The 13,753-nt window shown below is 41.7% G+C and overlaps 1 protein-coding gene across 1 annotated transcript in view; it reads left to right on the top strand.

Moving 5' to 3' along the window:
* Positions 1–990: 990 nt before the first annotated feature.
* The window catches only part of pde5ab (phosphodiesterase 5A, cGMP-specific, b), a gene marked incomplete at its 5' end in the record, with an annotated part of 195,044 nt that continues 182,281 nt past the window's right edge, over positions 991–13,753 (top strand). Inside the window, one exon of the mRNA XM_084320619.1 lies at positions 991–1,055. Within this exon, the coding sequence (XP_084176745.1) occupies positions 991–1,055 (65 nt within the window). The remainder of the gene's footprint in view (positions 1,056–13,753) is intronic.

Here is a 13,753-nt window from a genome sequence, read left to right on the forward strand (position 1 = left end):
GAGCTGCCAGGCTGGTCTCAGGCACCAGAATGAGGGACCACATCTCCCCGGTCCTTGTCTCTTTCCATTGGCTCCCAGTGAGGAAGAGAATCAAACTCAATTCCTTGATGTTCATCTACAAAGCCCTCAACGGTCTCGCTCCAGCCTACATTGAGGATCACTTCCCTGTCTCCATTGTCCTGTCTAATTTTTATAAGTTTTCCCCCTGGGCTGCGCCCTGGACCAATGTAAAAATTGGCTGGGAGGCGCATTATAAATGAAAATATCATATCATATTATATCATGAGATTTGTATGCTGTGGTTTGAGTGTTTTGAGGGCCACAAACATAACCATGTGTATGGCCACAAAAAGCCCAGGGCCAGTGCTGCAATAAATGGACAATTATGGGGGGACATTTACTTATAGAGAATTACCCTCGAATAACCCCCCTACACACACAGACACACACACACAGACACACACACAGACACACACACACAGACAGATGAATGCTATAATCAAAATGTGTACTGTAGGTTGTGTGTGTGTGTGTGTGTGTGTCTGTGTGTGTGTGAGTGAGCGAGAGAGAAAGAAATAAACAAATCACATTCTCTCTCGCTCTCACACACACACAGAGGAAGAGAGAGAGAGAGAGAGAGAGAGAGAGAGAGAGAGAGAGAGAGAGAGAGAGAGAGAGAGAGAGAGAGAGAGAGAGAGAGAGAGAGAGAGAGAGAGAGAGAGAGAGAGAGAGAGAGAGAGAGAGCGAGAGAGCGAGAGAGCGAGAGAGCGATGTTGCTGCGTTCACAAACAATTGCGCTCTCCGGCGGCACAAGTCTAGTCTGAGTCCACACATGTTCACCATGTAGGAAGCGCCCGCTCGTCTCTGTCCCTCCCGACCCACCGCTTGTTATTTATTCCAGTGCAGCTGTCAACACACTTGACACATTGGGGGGACAGTCTCGTCGCTAGTATGGAGGAGGACTGTTATTATTACCCCGAAAGCGAAAGGATGGAAGCGTGGCTGGACGACCACTTGGACTTCGCGCACTCCTACTTCGTCAGGAAGGCAACAAGGTAAACCGGTGGCCAGCCGCGGCTCGTAAACTCGATTGATTTTGTTTAGCGAACGAGCGACTGTTTGGTTGTTGCGCGTCTGGTCCACAGAAGTGCTCCCGGGGCCCCTGGCCGGCCATACACCTCCTGTTGTTTTTAATCTATCTATCTACAGTGTTGTCTCTCACTCTCAGCCAGGTATACACTATACACACGCAACGTTAACTACAATTGAGGACACCGAGGTCATGTCCTGTTTTTTTCCTAGTATTTTTTTGGCCCATAATAATCCAAAAGGACCCGTCAATTGATTACTTTTCTTTCTTTATTTTTTTATGAAACTAGACAACCAGAGGAATCCATTGGTATCAGACTGGTTGTATATTGTGTGTGTGCGTGTGCTTGCATAACCATTCTCAAATGGATTCTTTGACTTTGTACCTAAAGATATCTGAATGAAAATGGGTTCTATATGAATAGCCTTTACAGATAGGCACACATTATTACTTTAATCCACATGCAGTTTGGGGCAAAACTATGCAGGCTTCTTGCATGAAGTACAAATGGTGTATTTGCCTATTTCGCCATACTGTGGTCCCTAAAACAGTCTTGGAATTGCATGAACTATAGGTATGTTTTGGACATCTGAAACTCTCGTGGATCCAATGAGCCCAGCCGTATTCATGTGTGAGTGTGATGATAGTCCCCATAGTTATTCAAATGTAAGTGAGACCATTTTATTTATTTATTATTATCTTATTTTTTTATTGCTTAACTTGACCTCACTGTATACAATGGCCTATTGTGACCTCTAGGATAAGCCTTGTGAAACTAACCACAAACTAGAGACATGATGGCTCATTCTGAGGATATGCTTGCCTAGATATATTGAAAATAATGGGGGGGATTTCAGATTTCAGAGATTTTAGAACATAAGTGCTCATCATCCAATCGCAGATTAATGCAAATCTTTGATACCAAACCACAGCAGCATGGATTTGTCTAAGGTATTCTGCACGGTGTCTTAATGGGGGTATTTTGGAGGGATTTTCTGACCATGGTCATCAATTCTTGAGTGGTCCAAGGTTTTAGCTGCACCATATCAGGACGATATGTGACGATGTGACTTGCGATGAATAAACACATGTTGAAATAAACCGTTTTAGTGCCCACTGAATAAAATAAATGCAATACATTATTTCCAACATGCTTTTATTGAACAAATGGTTCTTAACACTTTGATTGCCTAAGGCTAAATTCATGATATACCATAGGTTGCCAGCTCTATGTAGAAGTTCCCCTTCTTTGCAGGGCTATAACTTTTTAAATTCTATTGCTAAATTGCCATTATTAGGGCCCATTCAATGTCCTATATGTATTGTTCAGGGTGTATGAACGTTAAACTTTTTCATTCACATATTCATACTAAAATATGATCTAAAGTATAAGTATGTTTTCATCTCTTTCTGCAGCTTTCTCCAGAACGTTGATTTATAGCCCCAAATGCATTATATTGATGATCAAATACAGTTTGATAGCAATCGGCGCGATATAAAAAAATCCAACTGGACGGACTTCTGGAAGTTACTACACGTAATCTGATGTTGACCGGATGGCCGAGGGGGCGTTTATAATTCCGTGGGCAGCGTTATACCATTCATCTAATGTGGGTCAAATGTTCATCATAGCAGTTAGTATCGTACACATTGAAAAATAACGCTGAATCTTACCGTATCTTCCTCGCGCCGTTGGGCGATGAGCGTGGAACAGACATTTTCCTATTATGGGATATAGAAATATCCGGTCCATTTCCAGGTTGTATAATAATATATACGTCCAAATCATGTTGTTTTTTCGAGTTATTTGCAGCGATCGATGTTCACTGTGTGAAGACTGAGGCTGAGGTTACACCTTTCGTATCATCTTCGTATTGTTTTCTTATACGCATCGCCGCGTATCGCCGCGACGTCATGAGCCTCGAGTCACACTTTCGTTTTTTTTTCGTTTTTGTCAGCCAAGCACACTGATGTAGTACACTGCCAAAGCAGTAGGTGGCAGTAGGTGGCAAACATGAAGGCAATTTCAACCAATCAGAACGAATGTGCCAATACACTTCCTGGAAGCTCCAGCAAAGAAAATGTCAACAAGGCAGGCGCCTATGCCGCGCCACCATCTTGCTCAATGCAGCAATTCTTTTTTCAGCAAAGCCTAATAAAAGTGCAATAAACAAAACGGATACATTCACTGTGTGTTCTGCCTGTCATTTGTTGATGAAACAAAACTAACATCAACACAAGTGACCACCAAGAGCGGATAGTTTAGGCTAAAAAACGATCGGTAGCATTGTAGCATTGTTAGCTCACGCTACTTAGCCAGCATCAAAACTGATGATATCGCGAGCTATCAGTAGTTAGATAACATTAGAGACAACGCTGTGTGTATTAAACAAAGGTGAATAGATGACTGGGCCATTTTGTTTAATGCTTGTTAAGTTGAAAGAGGAACTCTGAGCTAACAGGGTCTGAATCCTGATAGCTCACGTTAGCCAGCTCATGCAATCGGTAATGCCAGCAGAATGAATGGATGTAAACTTTATTTAACATATTGCATATGGGTACAATACAATACGGCTCAATACAAACAATTGTTAAGGGAATGCAGACTGTTGTAGCTTGGACTGGGGTCCTTATAACAATAACTTGACAACACACGGAGCTCTGTCCCAAACACACACACACTGTACACAGGAAGGGCACGCAGATGGTATCTACTGCGCATGGGCGTTTTCGCAACAACTGCTCCGTGCTGACTACACGCTGTATTCCTGGCGTTTTTTTTGCGTATCTCCAAACGCAAACACAATTTTGCGTTTCAGCCGTATCCACAAAAAAACGCCAAAAAACGCGTTTCTGTGTAGATAGGACATGATACGTCGTCAAAAACGTATAAAAAAACGCCAGGAATACACTAGTCTAACCTCAGCCTGAGTCTCTCTAACACTAGCGAGTGCCCGGACCACATATGGAGTGAGTCCTACCGGGTTAAAGGTAACATCCGTTTTTTCGATATGCCGATCGGCCACCAGATGGCGGTCTTGAACCGCTAGAGAATTCAGAGGAGATCACACTTGTGTCTCAGGGCCCCCGGAAAGGAAATATGATTCCGATCACAGATTTTTGAAATATTGATATCAAAGACGAGTTACGGCGTCTTCGGCAACTTGAGCATGCCGGGGAAGGACGCCTAAAAAAGCGTCTTCCGGCAGTTAAAGTGTTAAACAGCCGTATTGAAAACAAATTCCAACAACATCACGTGGCAATAAAGCTCCTCCACGTCGCCTGTGGTGCTTTCTTCCTATTGCTAGGTTTTTAGTGAGTTTTTCCCTTACCTTCGCTGGGGTATGTCTGGGAGTGTTGCATTTATTTATTTTACATTTATTTTGGATTTCATGGTGGGTTTTTGTTCTTGATTTATTGTGCTGTTTCTTATTGACTTGTTTAAAGAAGACTTGTCCGGCCCATGGGGACATTACCTTGTGATTTCAGGCTTTACAAATACATTTGATTTGATTTGATTTGATTTGATTTGATTTGCTTTATAGGAAGTTTAAAGGAACACGCCAACATTATGGCACATGTCTTCTTCAGAGTCAGACAAGAAGATAGATACCCATTTCCACCTCTATGCGTTCAGTAGACGGCTATCTGGCTGCAAGCTAGCCTTGCTTAGTACAAATTAATGTCGGACAAAAACACCTCTCTCAGAGTTTTAAGATGGGCTCGTGTCCATTCATTTGTGGATCTATCTTCTTGTCTGACTCTGGAGAAGACGGTAAGCGCATCTCCCATAATGTTGGCGCGTTCCCTTTAATGTAATAACTAACATTATTTACACAAACTGTATGTAGTAGCCACCAGCATATAAAACACTATAAAACAGTATCTAAAGGTTCAAGTTACATGAATGACCATATAATAAAGGCTGAGGTAGAATTGGCATAGATGACATGGTAACATAATGCACATCAACACAAACTGAGAATTAACTACACCAGTTACAACTCGGCTATATCAGCAAAACAGTGATCTGCCCCTTTTTAAAGGGACACTTCACAGAAAAACAATGCAGATTTATTTGGCACATAATCACACATATTCCAAGGCTCTAAGCTGTTTTGCACACATTCATTTAGTTTAACATTTATTAACGGTTAATGGGTTTGAAGATGGCCACCACCAGTGATGTCATTGGGGATATTTAATCCTGTGTGTTGTGTTAATTACAGCTCAATGAAACGGTGTAGATGAAAAAATAGAGATGATGATTGCAATAAAGGATTGCAATTTTTTCATCTACATCATTTCATTGAGCTGTAATTAACACAACACAAGGATTCAGTGTCCTCTGATGACATCACTTGTGTGTTAATTATTTATTTCCCAGCACCTCTTTCTTCCTTTGTGTTTATCATGACATTGACACCCACCATATATTTCAAACTAATTATTTCCCCTGCCTGGCTAACCCACGCCCAAAAGTAAAAAAAAAGAAAAATAAAAGAAAAAAAGTCCAGTCGGTAGTGTTCCTGGCTGCAAAAAGCACGGCTAAATCATTAATCAAAGCTAATCCACTGCGTGTGTCCCCATTGTGACATCATCAAGCGAAATCATTATGAACAGCTTGTTTAGGCTTGTTAATATGAAGACTTCAAACCCTGGCTAAACGCCAAGGGCTACCGTGTTTATGTCATTTTCCCCCAGCGTCTAAATTACCTTCAGCCTGACAAATCCATACTAAGACTAGGCAAAATCCATTTCCCATAATATTGTCTTTAAAGTTGTACCGTCCCACTGCCACTAGTGGGTGCTGCAGCACACATAGCACCCCTACTTCCCACAGTACTGTCTTATCAGTCACCAGTGGTGCAGTGGTGATTTCATAAGGGGTTGCACTGTGTTTTAATGATGTCACGTTAGGGCTGGGCGATATGGCCTCTAAATGATATCGCGATATTTTTTGGCCATATCGCGATACACGATATGTATCGCGATATTTTGACATTTTCTCTAAAGCACTTAAAAATGCATCACTTAAAAATGCTTGATTTAACCCTTTGATGCATACAGTCACGCCAATATGATGATTATAATAAGTCCCTGCAACATATGTTTGCATTATTAAACCATGAAGATGCTTTAAAAAATATTTAATGAAAATTTACTAAGAGTAGTCTACTGACACACTAATAAAAAAAAATATTTACATCTAAGACCATTTATATAAAAACTCTTGGGTGCCTTTTTTTTGCACAGTACTGTGTTTTCTATCCACTTTAGCCAAACACACACACACGCATATATGTATATATATATGTTCTAGGTTCGCGTTTTGATCATCTAAGCTGCCGTAGGTGATGACGTCACACTCGAATGTAAACAGGAAGAGTCTAACACACGGAGATGGAAAGTGGATGATATACAGAAACGAATAACCAATAAATATGAAGTTATGTTTAAACTTCTGTTGTCAAGCGTTGTCAATATAACCTACCCCCTTTCCTCAAGAATGGAACTAGTGTTGTGGAGTCCGCTTTGACCGCTTTTCCGCCGTCCCTGCTACACTCGGGACCAGTACACTAACGTTAGCCTATAGCTCCGCCGTCCCTGCTACACTCGGGACCAGTACACTAACGTTAGCCTATAGCTCCGCCGTGCCTGCTACACTCGGGACCAGTACACTAACGTTAGCCTATAGCTCCGCCGTGCCTGCTACACTCGGGACCAGTACACTAACGTTAGCCTATAGCTCCGCCGTGCCTGCTACACTCGGGACCACTACACTAACGTTAGCCTATAGCTCCGCCGTGCCTGCTACACTCGGGACCAGTACACTAACGTTAGCCTATAGCTCCGCCGTGCCTGCTACACTCAGGACCAGTACACTAACGTTAGCCTATAGCTCCGCCGTGCCTGCTACACTCGGGACCAGTACACTAACGTTAGCCTATAGCTCCGCCGTCCCTGCTACACTCGGGACCAGTACACTAACGTTAGCCTATAGCTCCGCCGTGCCTGCTACACTCAGGACCAGTACACTAACGTTAGCCTATAGCTCCGCCGTCCCTGCTACACTCGGGACCAGTACACTAACGTTAGCCTATAGCTCCGCCGTGCCTGCTACACTCGGGACAAGTACACTAACGTTAGCCTATAGCTCCGCCGTCCCTTCTCGAGGAAAGCACTGCGAGTGTCTCTCGGCCGCGGGCGGCGCCATATAAACTAATACTCAATGTTCGCGATATAGTACAGTACTACATCTCGGGTAGAACAATCCGCGATACATCGAGTATACTCGATATATCGCCCACCCCTACGTCACGTGCACACACGCTCCCGGGCGCATGCGCATAAATGTTACCTCACGTGCGCACAGGATGTAGCCCTCAATATATAAAGAAATTTCAATTGCCTTTCTTATTAGATTAAATACAAATGTATTGTTTGTCAGTACAGTACAGCGAAAATAAGTTTGTCATCTACTGTAACCAGAGTGCAAATGTAACCGTAAAGTGCAAACAATACAGTACTGAAAGCATGATTATTATGTGCATAAATAGTAGGAAACATGTTTGTATAGGAAATGACTAGATTAGAATGAGAGTAGACGAAACAAACGGTAGAAAGACCACTATAAAGAGGAACAAGGCAGCACCCAGTGAGAGACACTTCAGTGCTATTGTTATGCAAAGTAAGGTAGCCAGGTGGGTACTTAGCGCACAAGTTGAGTTGAACGCATTCTTGTGTGCGCGTGCACATCCGTCCGTGTGCATGCTTCTGCTCAGAAAGGAGGTGGAACAGCATGCTACCGCGTCCCATGAGCACTGCACCGGCACTGTCAGTCACTCACATTAAGCAACAGCTTCTCTAACACCCCTTCCTGACAGGCAGCGACGCGAGCGAGCGTGATTGCGAAAATGATTCAAATGTATTCGTTTCAATCAGACTCTCCTGACCTGCCGCGAGCGACAGCGAACTGAGCGGCGATGTCGTTCCCCCCTCAAATATTCGCTCGCTGTGTCTCTAGTTGAGCGATTACGCGGCAGAGTCCCGCCCCTAAACACTTTTTATTGGTCGAGAATCGCAGGCTGCTTTGCCCCCGTGTGCTTCCAGGTAACACACACATACACACTCGGACACGCGCCGCCTCATATCAGGACAGTGTCGCGCTTGATTTCGTCTCCAGTTCGCTCGCTCGCTGCCTGTCAGGAACCGGTGTAATGCTCTAATTCACAATTTTTCACTATCATGCCATGTCTAACTTTTAGATTATGGCTTATTGTTTGGATTAATTTGAGTAATGAGTGAGAACACTGAAAGAAACAAGTGTTGGATTCTAGTCCAATTTTCATATAGGTGATATACATTGTTTCCTAATTGATTATTGTTGCTCTTAAAGGAACACACCAACATTTGGGGAAATTAGCTTATCGTCTTCTCCAGAGAGAGAGACAAGAAGTTAGATACCAGTTTCCTCTCTGTGCGTTCAGTAGAAAGCTATCTGGCTGCACGTTAGCCTAGCTTAGCACAATGAATGGAAGCGGACAGTGCCGGTTAGCCTTCGGGAGAGGTGTTCCTTGGACAATGCCTAGGCTAACCAGCACTCATTGTGCTAAGCTAGGCTAACCTGCAGCCAGATAGATTTATACTGAATGTACAGAGAGGAAACTGGTATCTATCTTCTTGTCTCTCTCTTGAGAAGATTGTAAGATAATTTCCCAAAATGTTGGCATGTTCCTTTAAAGTGCATAGATTTATACTAAAGTCTTCAGAATCTTTTTGGGGGAACAATGCCCCAGAATCCCCCTAAAGGGGCTACGACACACTATTTTAAAACATCCTGGCGACACCAATTGACAGGTAGCTTACCGGCGTCATTTTGGAATAATGGCTCTCTCTACAGATGACTACCGTCAAAATGTCTTTGCCACCAAGCACCGCGGAAAATTAATCATCAATTTTGCAGTGGTGGAAAGTAACTAAGTATTTTTTACTCAAGTACTGTACTTGAGTACAATTTCGAGCTACTTGTACTTTACATGAGTATTTAAATTTTAGGGAACTTTATACTTTTACTCCACTACATTTCAAAGGAACATTTTACTTTTTACTCCACTACATTTATCTGAACCCATCAGTTACTAGTTACTTTGAAAAAAAAGATTTTGCATAGAAAACATGGCAAAGATTTATGAAGATTATATACCTTCACATTTGAAGCCTGTCAACTTCAAGAGGACGTAATCAGAGCAGCATAACTGGACCACATACCACTTTAACACAACCTTTAGAGGTCAATGGTTCAAGTATTGAATGCTCCGAAGCACTAGAATACACAAACATCATGTAGAATGCATACCTTTACTTAAGTACATTCAATAGCAAATACTTCTCTACTTTCATTTAAGTAGAATTTTAATAGAGGACTTTTACTTTTACCAGAGTGCTAATTTATCTGGGTATTTTCACTTTGACTTAAATAAAGGAACTGTGTACTTCTTCCACCACTGTCTATTTGTTTTGGAGTGAAAACCGGGCAAAAAGCTGACCATGATCTTAGCAGGGAAACGCCCACTTGGGGTCTTGGGTGAATGTCCCTGATAATAACCTACAGGAAATGAGGACACTCGGAGCCTTCCACGCAGAGTCTATATTTTATTTTCTATCGACAGAGCTGCAGGCTATGTCTCCCGCCATCGCCTCACACAATCTGTAACTGCACAGAGTTTTAACAGGCCGCTTTAATGATTAACTTTTATTGCTGCCAATGATTCGGTTTAATTCTCTGTGTGCACTTTTGAATGAGGTCCTTGGTGATATTATAGCAGGCCTTGTGAATGTTCCACCCAATTGCCCGCATCATTACGGAAATCACCCCTTTCCTTCCTATCCACGTGTCATCTATCCACATACAGTATAGTATCCTGTATCCACATCTCTAATCGCCTCTCAAATCTTCCCAGATACAGACAGCACCTGCAAATCGGCTGAGGTCATGAGTAGAGTTGTTCCGATACCGATACTGGTATCGGAAAAGCCGCCGATACTGGCTAAAATGCTGGTATCGGTATCGGCGAGTACCCTCTAATGCTGCGCTCCGATACCATATGACGTAATTTATCAACAACACTGTGGTCTGTTGAGTAAGCATTATAAAACAAACGTGTGCTTAATCGATTAAAGTGTCAATGCCATTTGTCATTTTAACAGCAGATACTTTCTTAAATGTCATCGTCCCGACAGAGCGGTGTTGACGGCGAGCTCATGGGTTCGCTTGGTGGCTGGTGTTATTAGCATTGAACGTCTAACCGAAAGCTAGCTTTAACATTGAAATTACCTTGGCTAAAGTTGGGGCTATTCATATAATCCAGCAATAATGGCTGCAGACCTGCAAGCAAAGTACAGCAAGTTGGCAAAGGAGTATTCCAAGTTAAATCACAATGTCACCAGTAACGTTACAGTCTTCTATGGTCTTCCCATATACCGGTAGCTCATGCTAGCTAACGGTAACGTTGTCATTGCACAATTGCACGTCGCGTACACAATTAATGACATGTTGCGGACAGCCATATCGGCGACAATGTTTAGCTTTTAGTGCCAAATGATAAGAGTCTGAGGCGGAGTCTCAAAAGAGAATGTTGAATATTTATTGTGCAAAAATCAAAACAGATCCGACTGCTACTGAACGGAGCCTTGTAGACAGACTGAGTAGGGTATATCTGCAGAGCCAGTGGGTAGCGAGTGCAGCAACGTATAATGTCCGTGTGGATCATTGGAGTAGGGTATATCTGCAGTGCTGAAGCCCCATACTCATTGATTAATGATACTAATACAAATCTATACAATCACCTGTTGTTGAATAAATACCATTACTTTCTAGTTATGACTAAAAAACAGTATATATAAAACAGTATTTGTTAAAAAAAAAAAAAATTATATTTATAAAAAATTTATATAATATCGTTTTTTTTTTTTTTTATGTATGCACTGGTATCGGATAAGTATCGGTATCGGCCGATACCCAAAGCTTAGGTATCGGAATCGGATCGGAAAGGAAAAAATGGTATCGGAACATCTCTAGTCATGAGGTGTAATACTGTTTAATAATAGATTATGAATCCTGGGAGTTGTTAATTGTTATTAAGAAATTACATTAGGAAGATGTATTAAGAAATTACATTAGGAAGATGTATCTTCACTCATATGTACTTATAATACAGGAGTTATATAATTCAGAGTCAGGCAATACTGTAGAAGGCAGACCTCATTTTAAAGGGGCTTTAAAGGGGCTTTAAGGTCTCTGCTGTTTTGTGATATTAGGTTTGCCTGGTTTAATTGTGTAATAATGCATCTAAATCCTCAATCCTGTATTGTAAAATGAAGTGATCTTTCTTTTCAGGACAACCTGGGCAACCTGGGCTATCGGAATATATATGCTTCAGTTTAGTCAGATCAAGGTATACATGAGTTATACCACTATAATATATAAATATAAAATATATATCAAATAATTGTATTGAAAAAAAACATAGAGAACAATCGAGAACTAGATATTTGTCTCCAAAGATGTATTCTATCAAGACTTTACAAGAAAATTAATAAAAAAAACCGATTGACAGTGTCAGGACTTGCGTGGCGTGTATTTATGTCAGTGAAGAAGGCAGCCCATTTATTCACTTCAACCATCCCGACAACTCAACTCGCTCAGCTAGTTTCTGTTCTTTCCCTGCAAGGCCAGTTCCAGGTCTCTATCACAACCATTTTCCATAAAACCCGCAGTCACATTGTCAGAAATAGTACATGACATATTAGCTTAAACAAACTCACACACAGTTTTATTTTCCTCTCTCCCCGCTGTTTTGACCGCAAGGAAAGCAGTTGATTGGCTCCATGGAGGCCATGCAACGCGCTTGCTTACATCAGCTACTCAGGGATTGGTTGAGGGGCGTGTCTCTGAGAGGTATTGATTGATCTCTTTATAGATACATTAGGGGAAGGAAATAATGAGCAGGGGGACGATGACTGAAACTGACTGGGCAACACCAGTGTTGGGACTAACGCGTTACAAAGTAACGCGTTACAGAAACGAAGTTACTTTTTGCCGCAACTAGTACTCTAACGCATTACTTTTGAAATTCAGTAACGCTACTTACGTTACTGAATGGTTTGTTAGTTCGTTACTGCGTTCTTTTTATGTAGATTCATAGCGAGCGTCCTTATTTCGCCTGCGTTTGTTTTGTTTACTGTAGACTGAAAGGCGCTATATAAAACGAAGTATTATTATTATTATTATTTCTTTCCGTAGCCTCATTCTGTTTTCGCACTTCTGATTGGCCACTGACGTTCTGAAAGAAATAGGCGCTCTCTACAGTAAACAACAAGAGGACGCTCGCTATGAATCTACATAATAAGAACGCAGTAATAATAACGAACTAACAAACCATTTAGCAACTACTTTAGAGATAATTAATATACAACATGGAAACGAGATAAAGAACATGTTTGAAGGGCTGCTGGAGTCAACTGGACTAACGTTACATCTCGACCACCGCAGACTGGTGACGGTGAGTGCAATGTGTTCACTGAAACTCAAGATCAACGGATTTGGACTGTACGAAATCTGCCAGGGAATCTCATAATACTAATCAAACAATATAAATATAGTCCTTTCATGCACAATTGATATCCTAACTATTCTAACGTTGCAATGCTTTGATAACAACGCTGCAAGATGGTTATGAATGAATTAATGAATGGATGAATGAATGAATGAATGAATGAAAACTTTATTTAACAGATTGCAGAATGGGTACAATACAGTACGGCTCAATACATACAATTGTTAAGGGGATGCAGACCTGAGAAAGACGTTTGTCTTGTTTCCATCAGGGTCCCCCATTTTCAATTCATATAGACATTTATGACATACACAACATACATGACATTTATGGCATAGGGACATATAGGTATTTAGTACTGATACATTTGTGACATAAGCGGTATTCAAATATACAGTACTGTTACCCCTAGATCCTGACAGAGTATATACATATGATGGGGAGGGGACTGTACATTAGGAGGGGGTGGGTGGGTGGGAGAGAAATATACATACAGCGGGGAGGGAATATATAATGAAACGCTCTAGACCACATTGCTTAGCAGAGTTCGGTGATGTGAATGGAAACTGTCAAGTTGATCAACCGATTTTGAGTATATGGGGCATGGGACTTGAGCAATTTATTTTTTTTATTTTTTTTTAAATAACTAAATAGTTACTTTTCACAGTAACTCATTACTTTTGGGTGTAAGTAACTAGTACAGTAACGAAGTTACTTTGAAATGAAGTAACTAGTAAAGTAACTGAGTTACTATTTTTCAGTAACTAGCACAACACTGGGCAACACACACACACGCACACACACGCACATACACGCACACACGCACACACTCACTCACACACACGGATTCACTCACTCACACACATACACACATGCACATACACGCACACACACACGCACATACACGCACACACACACGGACACACTCACTCACTCACACACAGATTCACTCACTCACACACATACACGCACCACACATGCACATGTGCACACATGCACACACACACGCGCACACACACACACACACACACACACACACACACTC

Source organism: Notolepis coatsorum, assembly GCF_963971535.1.
Source record: "Notolepis coatsorum genome assembly, chromosome: 1".
Taxonomy (NCBI): Eukaryota; Metazoa; Chordata; class Actinopteri; order Aulopiformes; family Paralepididae; genus Notolepis; species Notolepis coatsorum.